At 42.7% G+C, this 17,657-nt stretch overlaps 1 protein-coding gene across 7 annotated transcripts in view; it reads left to right on the top strand.

Moving 5' to 3' along the window:
• LOC129866706 (kinesin-like protein KIF21A) overlaps positions 1-17,657 on the top strand; it is a 69,819-nt gene that overhangs the window by 38,506 nt on the left and 13,656 nt on the right. For 3 of the 7 annotated variants that reach the window (XM_055939532.1, XM_055939531.1, XM_055939535.1), the window contains exons 19-32: positions 29-173; positions 402-596; positions 793-894; positions 1,544-1,709; positions 2,467-2,487; positions 3,434-3,491; positions 3,616-3,670; positions 3,955-4,166; positions 4,938-5,048; positions 10,358-10,494; positions 10,805-10,979; positions 11,090-11,254; positions 13,333-13,450; positions 13,751-13,921. In XM_055939532.1, coding sequence (XP_055795507.1) covers positions 29-173; positions 402-596; positions 793-894; positions 1,544-1,709; positions 2,467-2,487; positions 3,434-3,491; positions 3,616-3,670; positions 3,955-4,166; positions 4,938-5,048; positions 10,358-10,494; positions 10,805-10,979; positions 11,090-11,254; positions 13,333-13,450; positions 13,751-13,921 — 1,831 coding nt within the window. The remainder of the gene's footprint in view (positions 1-28; positions 174-401; positions 597-792; positions 895-1,543; positions 1,710-2,466; positions 2,488-3,433; positions 3,492-3,615; positions 3,671-3,954; positions 4,167-4,937; positions 5,049-10,357; positions 10,495-10,804; positions 10,980-11,089; positions 11,255-13,332; positions 13,451-13,750; positions 13,922-17,657) is intronic. The other 4 variants (XM_055939536.1, XM_055939533.1, XM_055939537.1 and 1 more) reach the window with 2 other exon arrangements.

The following is a 17,657-nucleotide window of genomic DNA, read 5'->3' as shown; positions in this document are numbered from 1 at the left end:
ATGGTGTGTGTGCACGTGTGTGTGACAGGTCCTACTACAGACGGTCAACGGGCATATATTCTACCAGAGTGGCCAAAGTGAAGTGGCAGTCTCTGGAGCGCCGTATCTCTGATGTCATCATGCAGAGGATGACCATATCTAACATGGAGGCCGATATGAACCGCCTGCTAAAGGTAAACATTAAACATGCCATTCACACATCTTTTCATTTGGTGGATATAGTTTACAGACCTATTATATTACTCTAAATTAGCACTATTAGCAATTAAGATTGAAAACATTGGCAAACTCCTCCTTATTCCCCTCTGCTCCGTCCTCTACCCTCCTTTCCCTGCCTCCTCTCTCTCTTCCACCATGCCTCCTCCTCCACTCCATCCTTCCTCCCTTCCTCCCTTCCACAGCAACGTGAGGAGCTGACCAAGAGGAGGGAGAAGGTGACCAGAAAGAGGGACAGGCTGGCGGGGGAGGGGTCTGAGGAAGAGAAGGTGGTGTTTCCCCTTAACGAGGAAGTGGACACCCTGATGGCCAACATCGATTATGTCAACGACAGCATCGCAGACTGCCAGGCCAACATTATGCAGATGGAGGAGGCCAAGGTCAGACAGACAGAAAGCTGGCATTAGTCGTAAAAAATTTTTTTAATCAAGGAGTCGAGGAGAGGAAGCCACATAAAAGTTGAGATACAACCATGGCCAAATTCAAGCAGCACAAATCTGGCCAAACAAATCAAACGCTAACCCATGACTCTCTGAGTAACACGTTTTTCCTAACCATGTAATTATGCATTTGCAGGAGGAGGTTGACACGGTGGATGTTTCCGCGGTGATCAGCTCCTGTACTCTAACAGAAGCCCGTTTCCTGATAGACCACTTTATTTCTATGGCCATCAACAAGGTAACTAACTTACTGCCTTTTACCTGTCCCTCCGTAGTCTCTCCCCAATCTCTTATGCCATTGTCTTCTTCTGGAGTTGACTTAGTTTAAAGGTGGGCTGACGTCCTGATTTAGCCTCCGTTTCAATGATCCTCATTTGGAAATGCGATTGAGAACAAGATTTGGGTTTTGGACGTGTGCTTTGGACGTCTGCTTTGGACGTCTGCTTTGGACGTGTGTGTGTTCGAAAGTGGGAAGCTTTTGTACTTTCACTCTGCCAGAACAGTACACAGTTACGGTCACTCACCCTTCTAAATAACAGTCGCACCAGGTCTTGTGTCTGGAGGTAGCCTAGCTAGCGAGCTAGCCAACTTCTTTCGCCAATTAGCTTCAGTCAGCCGGTGTGCGACCGTGGCAAAGTTGGTTTGACTTTGGATAGCCCTGTCTTGCTTTTTTGGTTCATTTTCACTTTAAACCCAGGTTCCACATGTACCCAATTAAGTCAGTTTCTACGGTAGTTAATGTGTTTAGTTCTGTGTGTAAATGCACAAGCACTCTCCTTGTGTATTCATATTTTGTGTGTTTACAGTGTTACACACAATCATAGCTCGTATAGCTGACCTTTAGTGACCCTTCTTATAGCTGACCTTTGACCTCCTCCCTATCCTAGGGTCTGCAGGCAGCCCAGAAGGAGTCCCAGGTGAAGGTGATGGAGGGCAGGCTGAAGCAGACGGAGTTCACCAGCGCCACTCAGAACCAGCTGCTGTTCCACATGCTGAAAGAGAAGGCAGAGTTTAACCCCGAACTGGATGCCCTGCTGGGGAATGCTCTACAAGGTAACAGCCCTATAACAGCCCTAACCCCAACAGTCCAGCCTGCCAGCCACACACCCTGCAAGGTGCATGTAAAGTTCAGTCCAGGGCCTTGACCCTGACCCTCTGAACCCCTGCTACAGGAGGTCCGTAAATAAAGCCCACAACACTGCCAGGTCTTGCTAGCCCAAAATAAATGGTTGGTTACTCAATGGGTGATAGACCCAGAAGTATGTATAATTGAAAACATAACTGTCTGTGGCCTGAATGTTGTTGAGATTCTATTGGACCTGGAGCGAAAGCTGTTGGTTGGACCTCCAGTACTAAGACTGGGAGACTGTGGTCTAGTGCATGATGAGGGATTGTTGGGTTGCTCTTTGCTCGTGACCTCCTCAATAGATGCTGGCTGTGAGATGAATAATCACACAAGTACATTATTTATTTTTGCCCCTTTAGTTTTTTTTATTGAGCTGACGTTTTTTTTTATTGAGCTGACATTTTTTTTTTATTGAGCTGACGTTTTTTTTTTTTTGAGCTGACGTTTTTTGTTTCGGAGTTGACGTTTTGTTATTGCGCTGACAGTGGAATAAGGTTCTGTATGACAGCTGTATGTCCCCCAGCATCTGTTGAGGAGGACATCTTTTTGAATAGTAGATCTTGCACTCTTTCGTTCTTTTAGACTTGATTTGGTTTTGATGATGGGAGAATGACTGAATGCCTTTTTGATTTGTGTGTTGCCTTTCTTCTTGTCGCCCCGCCCATGGTGTCTTAATGTATACAGAGCTAGGTAACATGCCAGTGGGTAAGTAACAGACACCAGACTCTCTCGCTCTATATATGTTTATATGAATGCATGGGTCCCCCCTCCTGGAAACTAACTCAACAACATGAGCAGGTGCATGAGGTGCAATGCTGCCGTCTTCAAAAACCTCCCTCCATATGTCAGCTGACCCTCCGTTTCTTCCCGATGTGAAAGAACCGCTTTCCTCGTCTCCGCTCATAATGTGCTACAGCCACCGTGCCTTCTAGCACCTGCTAATATAACTACTCTACTCTTGTATCCTTAATAGAGGACCCCTTCACACCATGCGCTACAGCCACCATGCTTTATACTATAGCCTCTGATCATATAACTACTGTACTGTAGCTGTAGAGGACCCCGCCATTTAACAGGTAGATCCAGGACGTTTTGTCTCAGGAGGACCCTGTCGGCAAACCGCACTGCACCGGGAGCAGCTCATATCGGATTCCCCTTCCCTCCTTTTCATAACCCCTCACATCTGACCTCTTGACCTCTTTTTACCCTCTCACCCTTTCGACCCCTGAACCTTTGTCAACCCTTCACCCTCAGTGACTGAACAGGGACCTGATCTTTTCAGGTCTTTTTGAGGCAATTTCTTATAAACGGCATGGCGCTGCGCTGGCATTGTCTTCATCCTCTTCTCCTTCATTATTTCATTATTTACTTCATTATTACCACCATTACCTTGTTCAATAATATAAACCACATATTGTTAACGTGTGTTTGTAGCCAACACAGTATTAGCATAAGGTTTGGTTCAATAAACGGTTTGTACCATGTTTGGTTGGACGATTGGCAGGTATTTGGACTACTAGACAGAACTGAACTGAAGTTTGTTGGTATTCAGCCATAACACACAACAACAACAAAAAAATGCATTTGCTATGGATGTTGTTTGGCTCGGACATACAGTTCAACTGACATTTTTAGTCCTTTGATTTCACAGAGAATGGGGATGACAGCAGCTGTGACGAATTCGCCCAGAGTCCTGCAACAGACGGACAGTAAGTATTAAAGAGAGATTTCACTCAAATTACCCAAAAATAGTGAACATTTGACTTTTTTTGTTGTCTGTTTTTTTTTTTTTTTTAAGTATGTTAACTCTTGTATTCTACTTCCTTGTTACAGCTCTCTGACATCAGATCTAATGAAACTCTGTGGAGAGGCCAAAACAAGGAGCAAGGTACCATTCTCAGCCTATTAGCATGTGTATGCTTGTTTTACTATCCTTGTGGGGACATCAACGTGAGTGTGTGCTTGTTTTACTACCCTTGTGGGGACATCAACGTGAGTGTGTGCTTGTTTTACTACCCTTGTGGGGACATCAACGTGAGTGTATGCTTGTTTTACTATCCTTGTGGGGACATCAACGTGAGTGTGTGCTTGTTTTACTACCCTTGTGGGGACATTGGTGTGTGGGTACGTGTTTGTGTGTATTACGAACTGAGTGTGTTTCTCCCCACCCAGGCTCGTAGGAGAACCACCACTCAGATGGAGCTGCTCTACGCCAAAAGTGACTCCGTCCCTGACACGCGTTCTGGCGATTCCTCCTCCCCCTGCCTCCCATTGGTTGAAACTCCAGAAGAGGGCAGAGATCCTGAGACCCCCGTTGGCCTGTCAGTCAGGGACAGGGACTATATGGCTCATTCTCCTGGCTTGTCCTCTAAGATGGGCAGCATGTAAGTCCGGGCCTCCGTGTGCTAGCTAGCTAACCTGCTAACCCCCTGTTTTCTGCATGTTGCTACAGCTGCTGCTTATTCTCTTTTCACTTTGCCTGACATGGTCTTCAAATCTCCTCTATTCACCTGCAAGTCTCCTAGCTAGTAGAAACCAACATGTACCCCTTTAGTAAATTTGTTAATAAGCATGTAGCAGCTGTAATAACACTAACCCATCGAGGCTACTACTGACAGGCAGACACACACACTATGATTGAGGCACATGTACAGTATGGCCATGCAGATCTCATGTTCTCTCGCTAGATGCAACTCTCAATTGCAATAGGCTTATGGCACAGCTATGTCAACTCTACACAGTATTAATCCTTAACATTTGCATCCTGTCAAAGCAACAGAAAGAGCTAATTAAACTAACCAATAGCGCACATTGGTTTTTTCCGCGTATGTTTTGAGCAGCAATAGCAATTTTAGTTTGACTTGAACACATAAGATATAGTGCTGGGGACTGATTTCAGTGTGACACAATGTAGCCCTAATGCTACACCGGTGTCCTTCTAAAACCAAAAGATTTGGGTAAAGGAGGAACGTCTATATTGGGACTGAATATCAGGTAACAGTGTGGTATGTGTGTAATGCATGTTCACCGCCTCAATATTGTTTAGTTTATAGTCTTACTTTGTTGTCCTTTTTGTTCCTCATGTTTTGTCTTGTGTCGTCTTTGGATTGTGTTGTGTGTTGCTAATGAAAACGAAATGTTTGTTCCGGCTCCAGACCTGCCTCCTCCTCAGGGGCGGAAAAAAGAGTTCCAGAGCCCTCGCCACTCTCTCGCAGGAAGACCTATGACAAGACACAATTGGCGGCTAAGGTCAAGGAGATCAAACAGTAAGAGACTAGCGACGCTCTGGTGGCCGGAGGCCAAAAGCACAACTTTTTCCAACAGCTCTTGCAAATTATACTTATCGGCCCCTTTCTGAATTTCCCACCTCAGAAAGTATGTGGCGTTATCTATTCTAAATCAACAATTCTCTCTGCTTGGTGTGATGGTAATAATAACCTTACCCTGCCAAGTTCTACACCGAATGTCAAGTAGTTGACGCGTTCTTGAGAAATATGGCTAATTTTGTTTCTATATCCCTTTTGACTGAGATTAAACAATTAACTTCTATTTCCCAGAACTGTTTTTAATTTGGGAAGTTAATTCAGTGTTCAGCTTGGCCCTCTCAGCCTCCTCAAACCCTCTGTTGCAAATTTGACTACGATATATAAATCCTATATATTGGTATCCAGCGGGGAACCATGTTGAGTGAAACCCTGAGTGAGCAAACATTATTTCCCTGATCAGTTCTCAGGACCACATGTGATGAGCATGAAAAGTCTCAGAAATGAGTGCAGAGCCGTATACAATGAATGAGTGCAGAGCCGTATATGAATACTAATTGGTTAAAACCGCATTCCAACCGGTATCTATTCCACAAGTTACCACCGGCTAAATTTGTGATGTTAAAATGCCTATTTACTCTGTTCCATCTGCAATCCACTGTCTCATCAGCCCAGCCAGGCAATTTAGAAACTTGATCTCCACTATAAATAGCATCTAGATTATCTCACATTTCTTTTAGACTAACATTTAGTTTTTAACAGCGGAGATTTGTATAAACCTTGCGGTCTGTCTCTCCGCCATTTGCAACATTGTTTCAATATTCAAATTTGGTCTCCAGCTGTCCCATAGTAATTACTGTGTCATTAGTTGGGAAGAGACAGACAGGCAAGCAGCGTTTCTCAGCCAGTCGACATCATGAATCAGCTGTCATCATTTTTATGGATATATACAAAGTAATTACATTTGAAGTGATTGTGTTACCTGTGTTGTTGGCTAGCTCCTCTGAACAACAGTATCCTGACGAGTGAGCACATTTTCTATGCCAGGTGAAATTGCATCTCATTAGCTCATTGTTATGGATGTATCCAAATAAATGTCAATAGAAAACAGCTTAAACAAATGCAAATGCAGCTACTTTGCTGTTTTCTGGCTGCATTGTTTGACGTGACTGTAAATTAGTAGTTGGCTAGCTAGCAAGCCAGGGATAAGAATGTTGCCAGCCAGTGCATTTAGAATGAACGACTGGGTCGTGTCCATAGATACAGAACAAAAAGTCTGAATGACTGGGTCGCGTCTCTGGCAACCGAACCGAAATAAACGACCAGTCGGCTTGGGTAGCAACCCTAGATTTGTATGGACTATATCTTGTGGAAGGATGAAATAGTATGAATAAATTAATCAAAATAAGTCAATCATTATTTGAATATATTGGTAACCCGTTGTATCAAAGTGATAATGCCCTCGAAGCCAGTGTTTGGAGGATATATTTAGCTTAAAATTCAACCTCTTTCTGTCAAAATTAGAAATGTGTAATATCTGAAAATGTAGCAAGCTAACCCTAGTCTATCTGACCCGTATACATCATCATGCAAGATGGTCTCCCTGTTACGGATGCCATACCAGGATTGCCCTTAGTTTGAAGATGTAATCCATAGACAGGTGTTTTCTGCATCTCTTTAGCTATCCTACTCTAATTCCACTGATTTATAAACTTGATCCTCCAGAAAGTGGAGAGCAAGGCTTATGCAGCTCCACTACACAATAAAATTTTTTAAAGCCGTGTTCGACAGGATTACCAACACAGACTGACAAGCTCAAATAGACAGAAGCCTTCTTCAGTTGAAGTCGGAAGTCATTAAAGAGTCATTAAAACTCGTTTTTCAACAACTCCATAAATTTCTTGTGAACAAACTATAGTTTTGGCAAGTCTGTTAGGACATCTACTTTGTGCATGACATAAGTAATTTTCCAACAATTGTTTACAGACAGATTATTAATTAATTAATTAATCATAATTCCAGTGGGTCAGAAGTTTACATACAGTAAGTTGACTGTGCCTTTAAACAGCTTGGGAAATTATAGAAAATTACATCATGGCTTTAGAAGCTTCTGATAGGCTCATTGACAAAATTTGATTCAATTGGAGGTGTACTTGTGGATGTATTTCAAGGCCTACCTTCAAACTTATTGCCTCTTTTACTTGACATCATGGGAAAATCTAAAGAAATCAGCCAAGAACTCAGAAAAAAATTGTAGACCTCCAAGTCTGGTTCATCCTTGGGAGCAATTTCCAAACGCCTGAAGGTAACATGTTCATCTGTACAAACAATAGTACGCAAGTATAAACACCATGGGACCATGCAGCCGTCATACCGCTCAGGAAGGAGACCCGTTCTGTCTCCTAGAGATGAACATACTTTGGTGCGAAAAGTGTAAATCAATCCCAGAACAACAGCAAAGGACCTTGTGAAGATGCTGGAGGAAACAGGTACAAAAGTATCTATAACCACGGGAAAATGAGTCCTATATCGACATAACCTGAAGGGCCGCTCAGCAAGGAAGAAGACACTGCTCCAAAACCGCCATAAAAAAGCCAGATTATGGTTTGCAACTGCAGATGGGGACAAAGATCGTACTTTTTGGAGAAATGTCCTCTGGTCTGATGAAACAAAAATAGAACTGTTTGGCCATAATGACCATCGTTATGTTTGGAGGAAAAAGGGGGAGGCTTGCAAGCCGAAGAACACCATCCCATCCGTGAAGCATGGAGGTTGCGGCATCATGTTGTGGGGGTGCTTTCCAAGCATACTTCCAAGTTGTGGCAAAATAGCTTAAGGACAACAAAGTCAAGGTATTGGAGTGGCCATCACAAAGCCCTGACCTCGATCCAAAAGAAAATTTGTGGGCAGAACTGAAAAAGCATGTGCGAGCAAGGAGGCCTTGAAACCTGACTCAGTTACACCAGCTCTGTCAGGAGGAATGGGCCAAAATTCACCCAACTGATTGTGGGAAGCTTGTGGAAGGCTACCCGAAACGTTTGACCCAAGTTAAACAATTTAAAGGCAATGCTACCAACTACTAATTGAGTGTATGTAAACTTCTGACCCACTGGGAATGTGATGAAAGAAATAGAAGCTAAAATAAATCATTCTCTCTACTATTATTCTGACAATTCACATTCTTAAAATAAAGTGGTTATCCTAAGTGACTGAAGACAGGGAATGTTTACTAGGATTAAATGTCAGGAATTGTGAAATGAGTTTAAATGTATTTGGCTAAGGTGCATGTAAACTTCCGACTTCAACTGTATATTGCAGACCAATCCAAGCTCCTCTCTCGCCATGTCCAGCCCACTCATTATCTCAGCCAATCCTGCCTAGTGGGAATGTTACTGACTTTATGTGGCTTAACCAACAAGACTCGTAATTTAACCATTCTATTCTTATTTACAGATGGCATACAAGTTAGTTATTAAGGCACATGAAAGTTGACATGTTCTAGAAGGCATTTTGATTAAAAATCCAATTTGTAAGTCGCTCTGGATAAGAGCGTCTGCTAAATGACTTAAATGTAAATGTAAAAATAAATAAAAAAGGTTAAAATGTCTCTCCTGTGAAGTTGTGACTTGCGACATACGCTTAGTTTCCTGAAACAGATCACACATATCTTCCAAACACCGGATTCTCGGGCATTATCACTTAATTGTTGTATAGAGAGGGTTCTTACAGAATGCAGAGAAGACAGAAGGAGATAGCTTCAAACAATGAAAGCTGCTTATCTATTTTAGCCTATTCTAGCTCCAGTGTGTACCTCTGTGTCCTTGTGTGTATGTGCATTTCCACTAGTATGCGTGTGATCCTGTACAGTACACTGTACAAACAAACGGCAGAAAGGCAACGGATTTATCCTTTATGTATGTATGCAAACAGCCAGACGCCCAGCCTCAGCCTCCCTGTCCATCGTTCCAGCTGTGATACGAGGAACTCCGACACCAGCACCCCGTCTCCCCCCTCTAACCGCCCACGTAGCCAAGGCAACGTATTTGTCCGCCTGACAGGGTGTTTGGATAGAGCAGACAGACCGCAGGATAAGTAAGAGGAAGTTAAGTTAGTTAAGTTATAAGCATAAGTTACAAGTAATAGGCATAGTGTATTGTAATAAAATACATCGGACAAATACTGAGCATTGTATATTGTATGCTCAAATTTGTTGTACTATTATATTATTTAATACAACTGCTCAGAGAAAGAGATTTTGTTTAACAAGTAATAAAGAAAAAACAAACTACAAAACAAAGGGTATCAAGGATCTGGAAAGATTCAGTATGGAGGAATGATCTAAGATTCCTCCCAATGTGTTCTCCAAAACAGCTCAGAATTTGTATTACTTCTTTTATACAGTATTTTTTTGCTCATCTTTATCAAGGGACCCAATAATTACGGACCCCACGGTAAGGAACCTCTGGAAGTCAAATATAATATAATAAATCACCAACCAAATATATTGTTTACAGGTATGCTGCATACATTAGGTAGGTGTTGGAATTGTTGAGCACACTCACGTCAGGAGACACATCTAAACCACTCAGGACACTGTCACCTCTCCTTTAGTGAAATTTAGACTTTAGAAAAGCTTAATTGGCCACATAATGGATCATTTCTTCTCCCAAATGTACACTACAATATGTCTGTCTTTTTTTCTCTGTTCACGTTTATATTCACGCTACAGTGACTTACCTGGTGTGACTACCAAATTGTTTTTTTTTTGTCGCCTAATAACTGTACAATTCAACAACAAGACTCAACTAAAATTACTTGCAAAGTTGGCACATTGTAGGAGGATCGTGTTAAAGTGAAGAAGGACAGCTCTATTGAAAATCTCTGTCAGTTGCCAACAATGTCTACCTTCTTGACAGTGTGTTGATGTGTGGTCAGCTGGGAGGAGAGAGGCTCCTCCGTGGTTGACAGGTAGTCCTTTCTCTGGATCTCTGTATGGTTCTGTTCCGTTTTTGGGTTAGTTTTTGTCAGCCTGACCATTCTTGTGGATGGACACTGTCACTGGCTTACCGTTTGTTTTTTTGCTTTGATTTGCAGCATGTTGCTAACTGGCCAAATGGCTACATGTCCATTATGTACTGTATACGGTATGCATGTGTGCCTGCAGTGGTGGGCTTTTGGGTGCATGTTCAATCTTCTGTATTGAACTATTTCTGTATCTTACTACAGTATAGGAAGCCTTAAACGGTGGTTACCAGTCACTGTTTTCTCTGAGCCCTACTGACATTTTTAATGCATGGCTTCTTCCTCCCCAGAGGGATGATCAACCCAGTGCCTTCCTCAAAGGGCAGTCGGTCAGCAACACTGCAGTGTGTCCACGTGGCTGAGGGTCACACTAAAGCCGTGCTGTGTGTTGACTCTACCGATGACCTCCTCTTCACCGGCTCCAAAGGTCAACTGTCCAATATATCCATAATGTCTCCTGTCTCACAGACTGAGCAAAAGTGAATCACTTGAGATAAATGTGCATTGGACAGGGCCGATAGATTGTTGTTGTTATGGGGCTGACACAGTATTGTAACTGGACTGACACCACTAGTGTTAAGGGGACCTAGGTAGATAGGCTATAGATAGACAGAAACTCTGCTAGTGACATTGTGACACAGAGACAGAAATATAATCAGATGCTCTCGTGATGTGATTTGAACAAATTATTGTGGAGATCGGTGCTCACCTCTTCCTCTCCTTTCATCTCCTTCCAGACCGTACCTGTAAGGTGTGGAACCTAGTGACAGGTCAGGAGATCATGTCCCTGGCAGGTCACCCCAACAATGTGGTGTCAGTCCGCTACAGCTCCAGCCTGGTCTTCACCGTCTCCACCTCCTACATCAAGGTCTGGGATATCCGAGACTCAGCCAAGTGCATTCGCACCCTCACGTGAGTGTCAATGGCGTAACTGTTTTTGATGGGCTATACAAATATACATAACATCCATTACACCCATATATGATAACTTGATTTGACACCCACGCCTCTGTATTCTACAGGTCTTCTGGTCAGGTGACCCCGGGCGACGCCTGTGCGTCCAGCACCAACCGGACTGTCACCATCCCGGCAGGAGAGAACCAGATCAACCAGATCGCCCTCAACCCCAGTGGCTCTGTCCTGTACGCCGCCGCCGGCAACTCTGTCAGAGTCTGGGACCTAAGAAGGTACGGTACAGCACGGCACACCGGCCATTTTGACAAACAAATCCTAAGAGGCCTTAAAAAAGGCACTGTCTTCAGAAAACTTCTCTCTCACTACTATGTGCTGATCTATAATAGATCTAGCGGCTACTGCTTGTACTGAATGTCTATTCCAGCCATACTCAACTGGCAGACCACGATCCGGACCTTGAACAGGGTCAATATGGACTTCGGGTCCTGACTTAAAAAAAAAATAATAATAATAATAATATACAGTACCGGTATATACATATATATTCTATATTTTTATTTGACATTTTTGGAGGGAAGGAATTCAGTCTGGCTTTCAGCTTAGTGCTGTTGAGAGTTGTAATAGTCAAAATTTGGTGGTGCATGGGCAGCTTTCCTTGTGTTATTTCATTCACTGACAGACCTTAGGGAGATATTTATAACGTGTCAGAAAAGTCCAGTTGATCAACTACTAGCCCATGTTGGCTAGATAGCTGGTTAGACTAACTCACCTATCTAAATCTTGTAATTATTATGGCCAGATTACGTGCCCAGGGACCTCGACCCCAAAGGGCCCCCCATTGATCAACAACCTCTCCCTCAGCGTAAGCAAAACAAAGGAATTGATTGTTGACTTCAGGAAGCAGAGGAGGGAACATGACCTGATTCACATCAACCGGACTGCAGCAGAGAGACGCACAAGTTTTAGGTTCCTCTGCTTCCACATCACAGAGGACTTGTCATGGACCAACAACCCCACCACTCTTGTCAAGAGGGCGTAACAGTGTCTCTACTTCCTAAGGCGGCTGAAGAAATTCGGCATGCCGCCCCGGGTCCTCCAAATACTACTGCTGCACCATCGAGAGCGTCCTGACCGCTTGCATCATGGCCTGCTATGGGAATTGCTCCATCCATGACCGCAAGGCCCTCCAGCATGTGGTGAAGATGACCCAGTACATTACTGGGACCGTGCTCCCAACCATCCAGGACATCTAGTCAAAATGGGGCCTGTGGAAGGCCCGCAGCATCATCAAGGACCCCACACACCACAGCCACAAGCTGTTCTCTCCCTTATCGTCGGTAGGACGCTATCGGAGCATGACGTCTGATACCAACAGGCTCAGAGACAGTTTCTATCTACAAGCCATCAGACTGCTGAAGACTTGAACTGGACTAACCACCTGGTCTGATTCTCCACAGCTTGCACACACCCAACCAGACTTACACCAGACTTACACGCACACACATATTCTTTCATGCTACACACACATCACAACTGCTGCTACCAGACTCTTATTATACTGGTCAGTTTATACACTGCCCCCCCCCCCCCCTCCCTTCCCCAATACACATGTAAATATTGGACTGTAAATTGTGCCTTCCTGTATTATCCTTATGCTAAAATGTTTATTCTATTCTATTCTACTTTAGTCGTATTCATATATTTTCTTATTTCTTATTGTTGTTGCATTGTCAAGAAAGACCCTGCAAGTAAGCATTTCGTTGGAGGATGTATACCATGCACAAGAGGCTACTGAGGGTTGGCCGGCTCATAATAATGGCTGGGACGGCACAAATGGAATGGCATCAAACACATGGAAACCATGTGTTTGATTTATTTGATACCTTTCCACTCCAGCCATTACCACGCGTGTCCTCCCCAAATAAGTTGCCACTAACCTCCTGTGATACTATGTGTATTCCGCACATACGACTAATAAAACCTCAAATTTAATTGAATCACTCCGGTATCATATGACATGGCAAAATGTGTATAATTGTAAGAAAATAATCACACAAAAAAAATTTTTTTTTCTCTCGGCCAACAAGAGGCAAGAACCGTTTGGGGTTGTAGGGGTTTGTTACTACGACGATAAATGACAATATCCATCCGGACCTTTGCCACCTAGGAAATGTGTGTGACCGGACCTTCTCATATAGTAGTTGAGTACCCCTGGTCTATTCCCTTGCTGATTTTTGCCTGGCCTCTTAGTGAGTGTTTTCATTCCAGGTTGTGTCTTGCCGTAAGGCAGTGCATCTCAGGAGATCGCTATCATGTTAAAGGCCCACTGTCCTCCCTCTCTCTTGGTCAGATTTGTATCCACAGGGAAGCTGACTGGTCACCTGGGTCCAGTCATGTGTCTGACTGTGGACCAGAGTGGGAACGGTCAGGATCTGGTCATCAGCGGATCCAAGGACCATTACATCAAGGTGTGTTATGGTGTGTTATGGTGTGTTATGGTGTGTTATGGTGTGTGAGAGTGTGTTATGGTGTGTGGCTGTTCTGCTTATATTCGTTGTCGAAAGAATAACTGCCACACACACCATATTACATCTCTACATTTTTTTATTGTGTTGAAGTTTCGGTCAGAGATCACTTTCTGCGTGGTGTCTCATGTTTGAATATGGATCATGTTGGCTCTTGTATTTGTTTTCCTATGCAATATGAATTGGCTTCGCTAACGCTTTGCTGTGACTTGACGAGTGTTGTTGATGGACTGTCTGTTTCAGCTGTTTGACGTGACAGAGGGGGCCCTGGGTGCTATCAGCCCCACACACAACTTTGAGCCTCCCCACTACGATGGCATCGAGTCCTTGGTGGTGCAGGGGGATGTCCTCTTCAGCGGCTCCAGGGACAACGGCATTAAGAAGTGGGACCTAGGCCGCAAAGACTTACTGCAGGTAACAGAGGGGAAAGGGAAGTGTCACTGACTATTTTGGTGAATCCAGTCATAAAGAAAAGCAGTTTAGTAAGTATGTCTCACCCCATGTTCAAGAATGGCCTTTTGCCCTTTATTCAGATTACAACCTCTCACTTTCGGTTATTTGAAAATGAAATAATCTCCAAAATATCGCTATTTTTAAAACAAGCTATAGAAAGTTGGTTGCAATTTCAGTTTAATCCACCAGAAAAGACAGAGCAAATAATACAACAAATATTGTTGTTAAACTCAAATAGATTTTTTTTAAATACATAAAAATTGTATAATCTTTGTAAATTATATCATAAATAGGACTGGTGGAGTTATGTCACACATGCAGCTAACAAAAATATATATACATGTCTGCTCTACCCAAAATTACAACCAACTAATTGCAGCATTACCGCAAAAATAGAAGAGACAGCTGGAAAGGGGGTAAAAGTAAGGAACTTGTCTGTTGGTCCTGCATTAAAGACCGAATTGGTTAAAGAAAGTTGTGATAAATAAAAAAGTATACAGTTTTATTTAAGGACCAAAAAATTGACAGCTGTGCCATATACATTGCAAAATAGTTGGGAAGAGATTTTTGATGTACCGATTCCATAGCACATGGTTTATGATCTCATACGCAAAACAACGCTGGATTCAAAACTTAGAATTGTTTTATTTCAATTATTATACAAAATTCTTGACGCCAATAGAATATTACATATATATATCGGGAATACGACCATCCCAGCTCTGCAGATTTTGCTGCGAAGAGACCGAAATCATTAGATCATTTATTTTGGTACTGTCCAAATGTAGCTTGTTTTTGGTCACAGGTCCAGGAATGGTTGAAGAAGTGCTCCATTTACCTGGAGCTAATTCTGCAGATAGCACTACGGGGTGATCTGAAAAGTCATAGTAACTCAATCAATAATATAGTAATACTTTAGGCAAAAAAAATGTTTACATTTACAATCTCTAGAAACTATGAGAATAGAAAGGTTCAGTGTGAAACACTTTTGTGAAACATCACAGCACAGTGTGAAATAGAAAGAAAAAAATGAAATAGATGGGAGGGGTTGAGTGGAGCTGAAGGGTGGGATTAAAAACAACAAGATGACTAATATAAAATATACTGTGTCTGTAAATAGGTTCATAACTTTTGTGAAACAGCACAGTTAAAAATATATGGCAAAATAGAAATCAAACTGGATGGGCTTCAGAGATAGATGGGAGGGGTTGATGGTAGCTGAAGGATTGGATTAAAAACAAACAAAAGATAATTATTGTAAAATACATTGTGTCCGTAAAATGTCTATAGTATGTATAAGCTGGAAGTAGAAGCCTAAGTGTTTATGTCTGTTAGTTTACTCCAATTAGGGGATGGGTGGTAGGATTAGGGGGAAATAATAAAGGAAAATATATTTTTAAAAGAAATGTACAGTGGGGCAAAAAAGTATTTAGTCAGCCACCAATTGTGCAAGTTCTCCCACTTAAAAAGATGAGAGAGGCCTGTAATGTTCATCATAGGTACACTTCAACTATGACAGACAAAATGAGAAAAAAAATCCAGAAAATCACATTGTAGGATTTTTAATGAATTTATTTGCAAATTATGGTGGAAAATAAGTATTTGGTCAATAACAAAAGTTTATCTCAATACTTTGTTATATACCCTTTGTTGGCAATGACAGAGGTCAAACGTTTTCTGTAAGTCTTCACAAGGTTTTCACACACTGTTGCTGGTATTTTGGCCCATTCCTCCATGCAGATCTCCTCTAGAGCAGTGATGTTTTGGGGCTGTTGCTGGGCAACACGGACTTTCAACTCCCTCCAAAGATTTTCTATGGGGTTGAGATCTGGAGACTGGCTAGGCCACTCCAGGACCTTGAAATGCTTCTTACGAAGCCACTCCTTTGTTGCCCAGGCGGTGTGTTTGGGATCATTGTCATGCTGAAAGACCCAGCCACGTTTCATCTTCAATGCCCTTGCTGATGGAAGAGGTTTTCACTCAAAATCTCACGATACATGGCCCCATTCATTCTTTCCTTTACACGGATCAGTCGTCCTGGTCCCTTTGCTGAAAAACAGCCCCAAAGCATGATGTTTCCACCCCCATGCTTCACAGTAGGTATGGTGTTCTTTGGATGCAACTCAGCATTCTTTGTCCTCCAAACACGACGAGTTGAGTTTTTACCAAAAATTATATTTTAGTTTTATCTGACCATATGACATTCTCCCAATCGTCTTCTGGATCATCCAAATGCTCTCTAGCAAACTTCAGACGGGCCTGGACATGTACTGGCTTAAGCAGGGGAACACGTCTGACACTGCAGGATTTGAGTCCCTGGCGGCGTAGTGTGTTACTGATGGTAGGCTTTGTTACTTTGGTCCCAGCTCACTGCAGGTCATCCACTAGGTCCCCCCGTGTGGTTCTGGGATTTTTGCTCACCGTTCTTGTGATCATTTTGACCCCACGGGGTGAGATCTTGCGTGGCGCCCCAGATCGAGGGAGATTATTAGTGGTCTTGTATGTCTTCCATTTCCTAATAATTGCTCCCACAGTTGATTTCTTCAAACCAAGCTGCTTACCTATTGCAGATTCAGTCTTCCCAGCCTGGTGCAGGTCTACAATTTTGTTTCTGGTGTCCTTTGACAGCTCTTTGGTCTTGGCCATAGTGGAGTTTGGAGTGTGACTGTTTGAGGTTGTGGACAGGTGTCTTTTATACTGATAACAAGTTCAAACAGGTGCCATTAATACAGGTAACGAGTGGAGGACAGAGAAGCCTCTTAAAGAAGAAGTTACAGGTCTGTGAGAGCCAGAAATCTTGCTTGTTTGTAGGTGACCAAATACTTATTTTCCACCATAATTTGCAAATAAATTCATAAAAAATCCTACAATGTGATTTTCTGGATTTCTTTTTCTCATTTTGTCTGTCATAGTTGAAGTGATGAAAATTACAGGCCTCTCTCATCTTTTTAAGTGGGAGAACTTGCACAATTGGTGGCTGACTAAATACTTTTTTGCCCCACTGTATACACAGTACCAGTCAAAAGTTTGAACACACCTACTCACTCCAGGGTTTTCTTAATTTTTACTATTTTCTACATTGTAGAATAATAGTGAAGACATCAACAGTATGAAATAACACATATGGAATCATGTAGTAACCAAAAAAGTGTTAAACTAATCAAAATATGTTTTATATTTGATATTCTTCAAAGTAGCCACCCTTTGCCTTGATGACAGCTTTGCACACCCTTGGCATTCTCTCAACCAGCTTCATGAGGTAGTCACCTGGAATGCATTTCAATTCACAGGTGTGCCTTGTTAAAAGTACTTGTCACGGATCCCCCCGGTACTGCTGCTCATTCTATTCACCTGTTCCGGAGGTCTACGTCACTGGCTTTCTAGGCTTCACTGAACAGGGTTCATTATCATCAACACCGGACTGTCTTGTCTGATTACACACACCTGGTTCCCATTTCCCCTGATTAGTATGTTATATCTGCGCCCTCTGTTCCCATGTCCGTTGGTCGTGTGAGCACCTAGGGGTTGGTGCAGCTGTTATGCTGCGTGCTATATATATATTGTGTGTTACGGGTATCGTCCCGTGTCGTTCAACAAGGTTTACCCTCGCTCTTTTGTTTGGGTACAGCCCAGTGTTTTTGTATACGTGTTTGTCTTGAGTGTATTAAAAACCCATATTGTGTATTCCTGAGCTTGT

This window comes from Salvelinus fontinalis, chromosome 12, assembly GCF_029448725.1.
Source record: "Salvelinus fontinalis isolate EN_2023a chromosome 12, ASM2944872v1, whole genome shotgun sequence".
In the NCBI taxonomy this organism is placed as follows: Eukaryota; Metazoa; Chordata; class Actinopteri; order Salmoniformes; family Salmonidae; genus Salvelinus; species Salvelinus fontinalis.
Note: the sequence above shows the minus strand (reverse complement) of the source record. Positions and strands in the feature narration are given on the sequence as shown.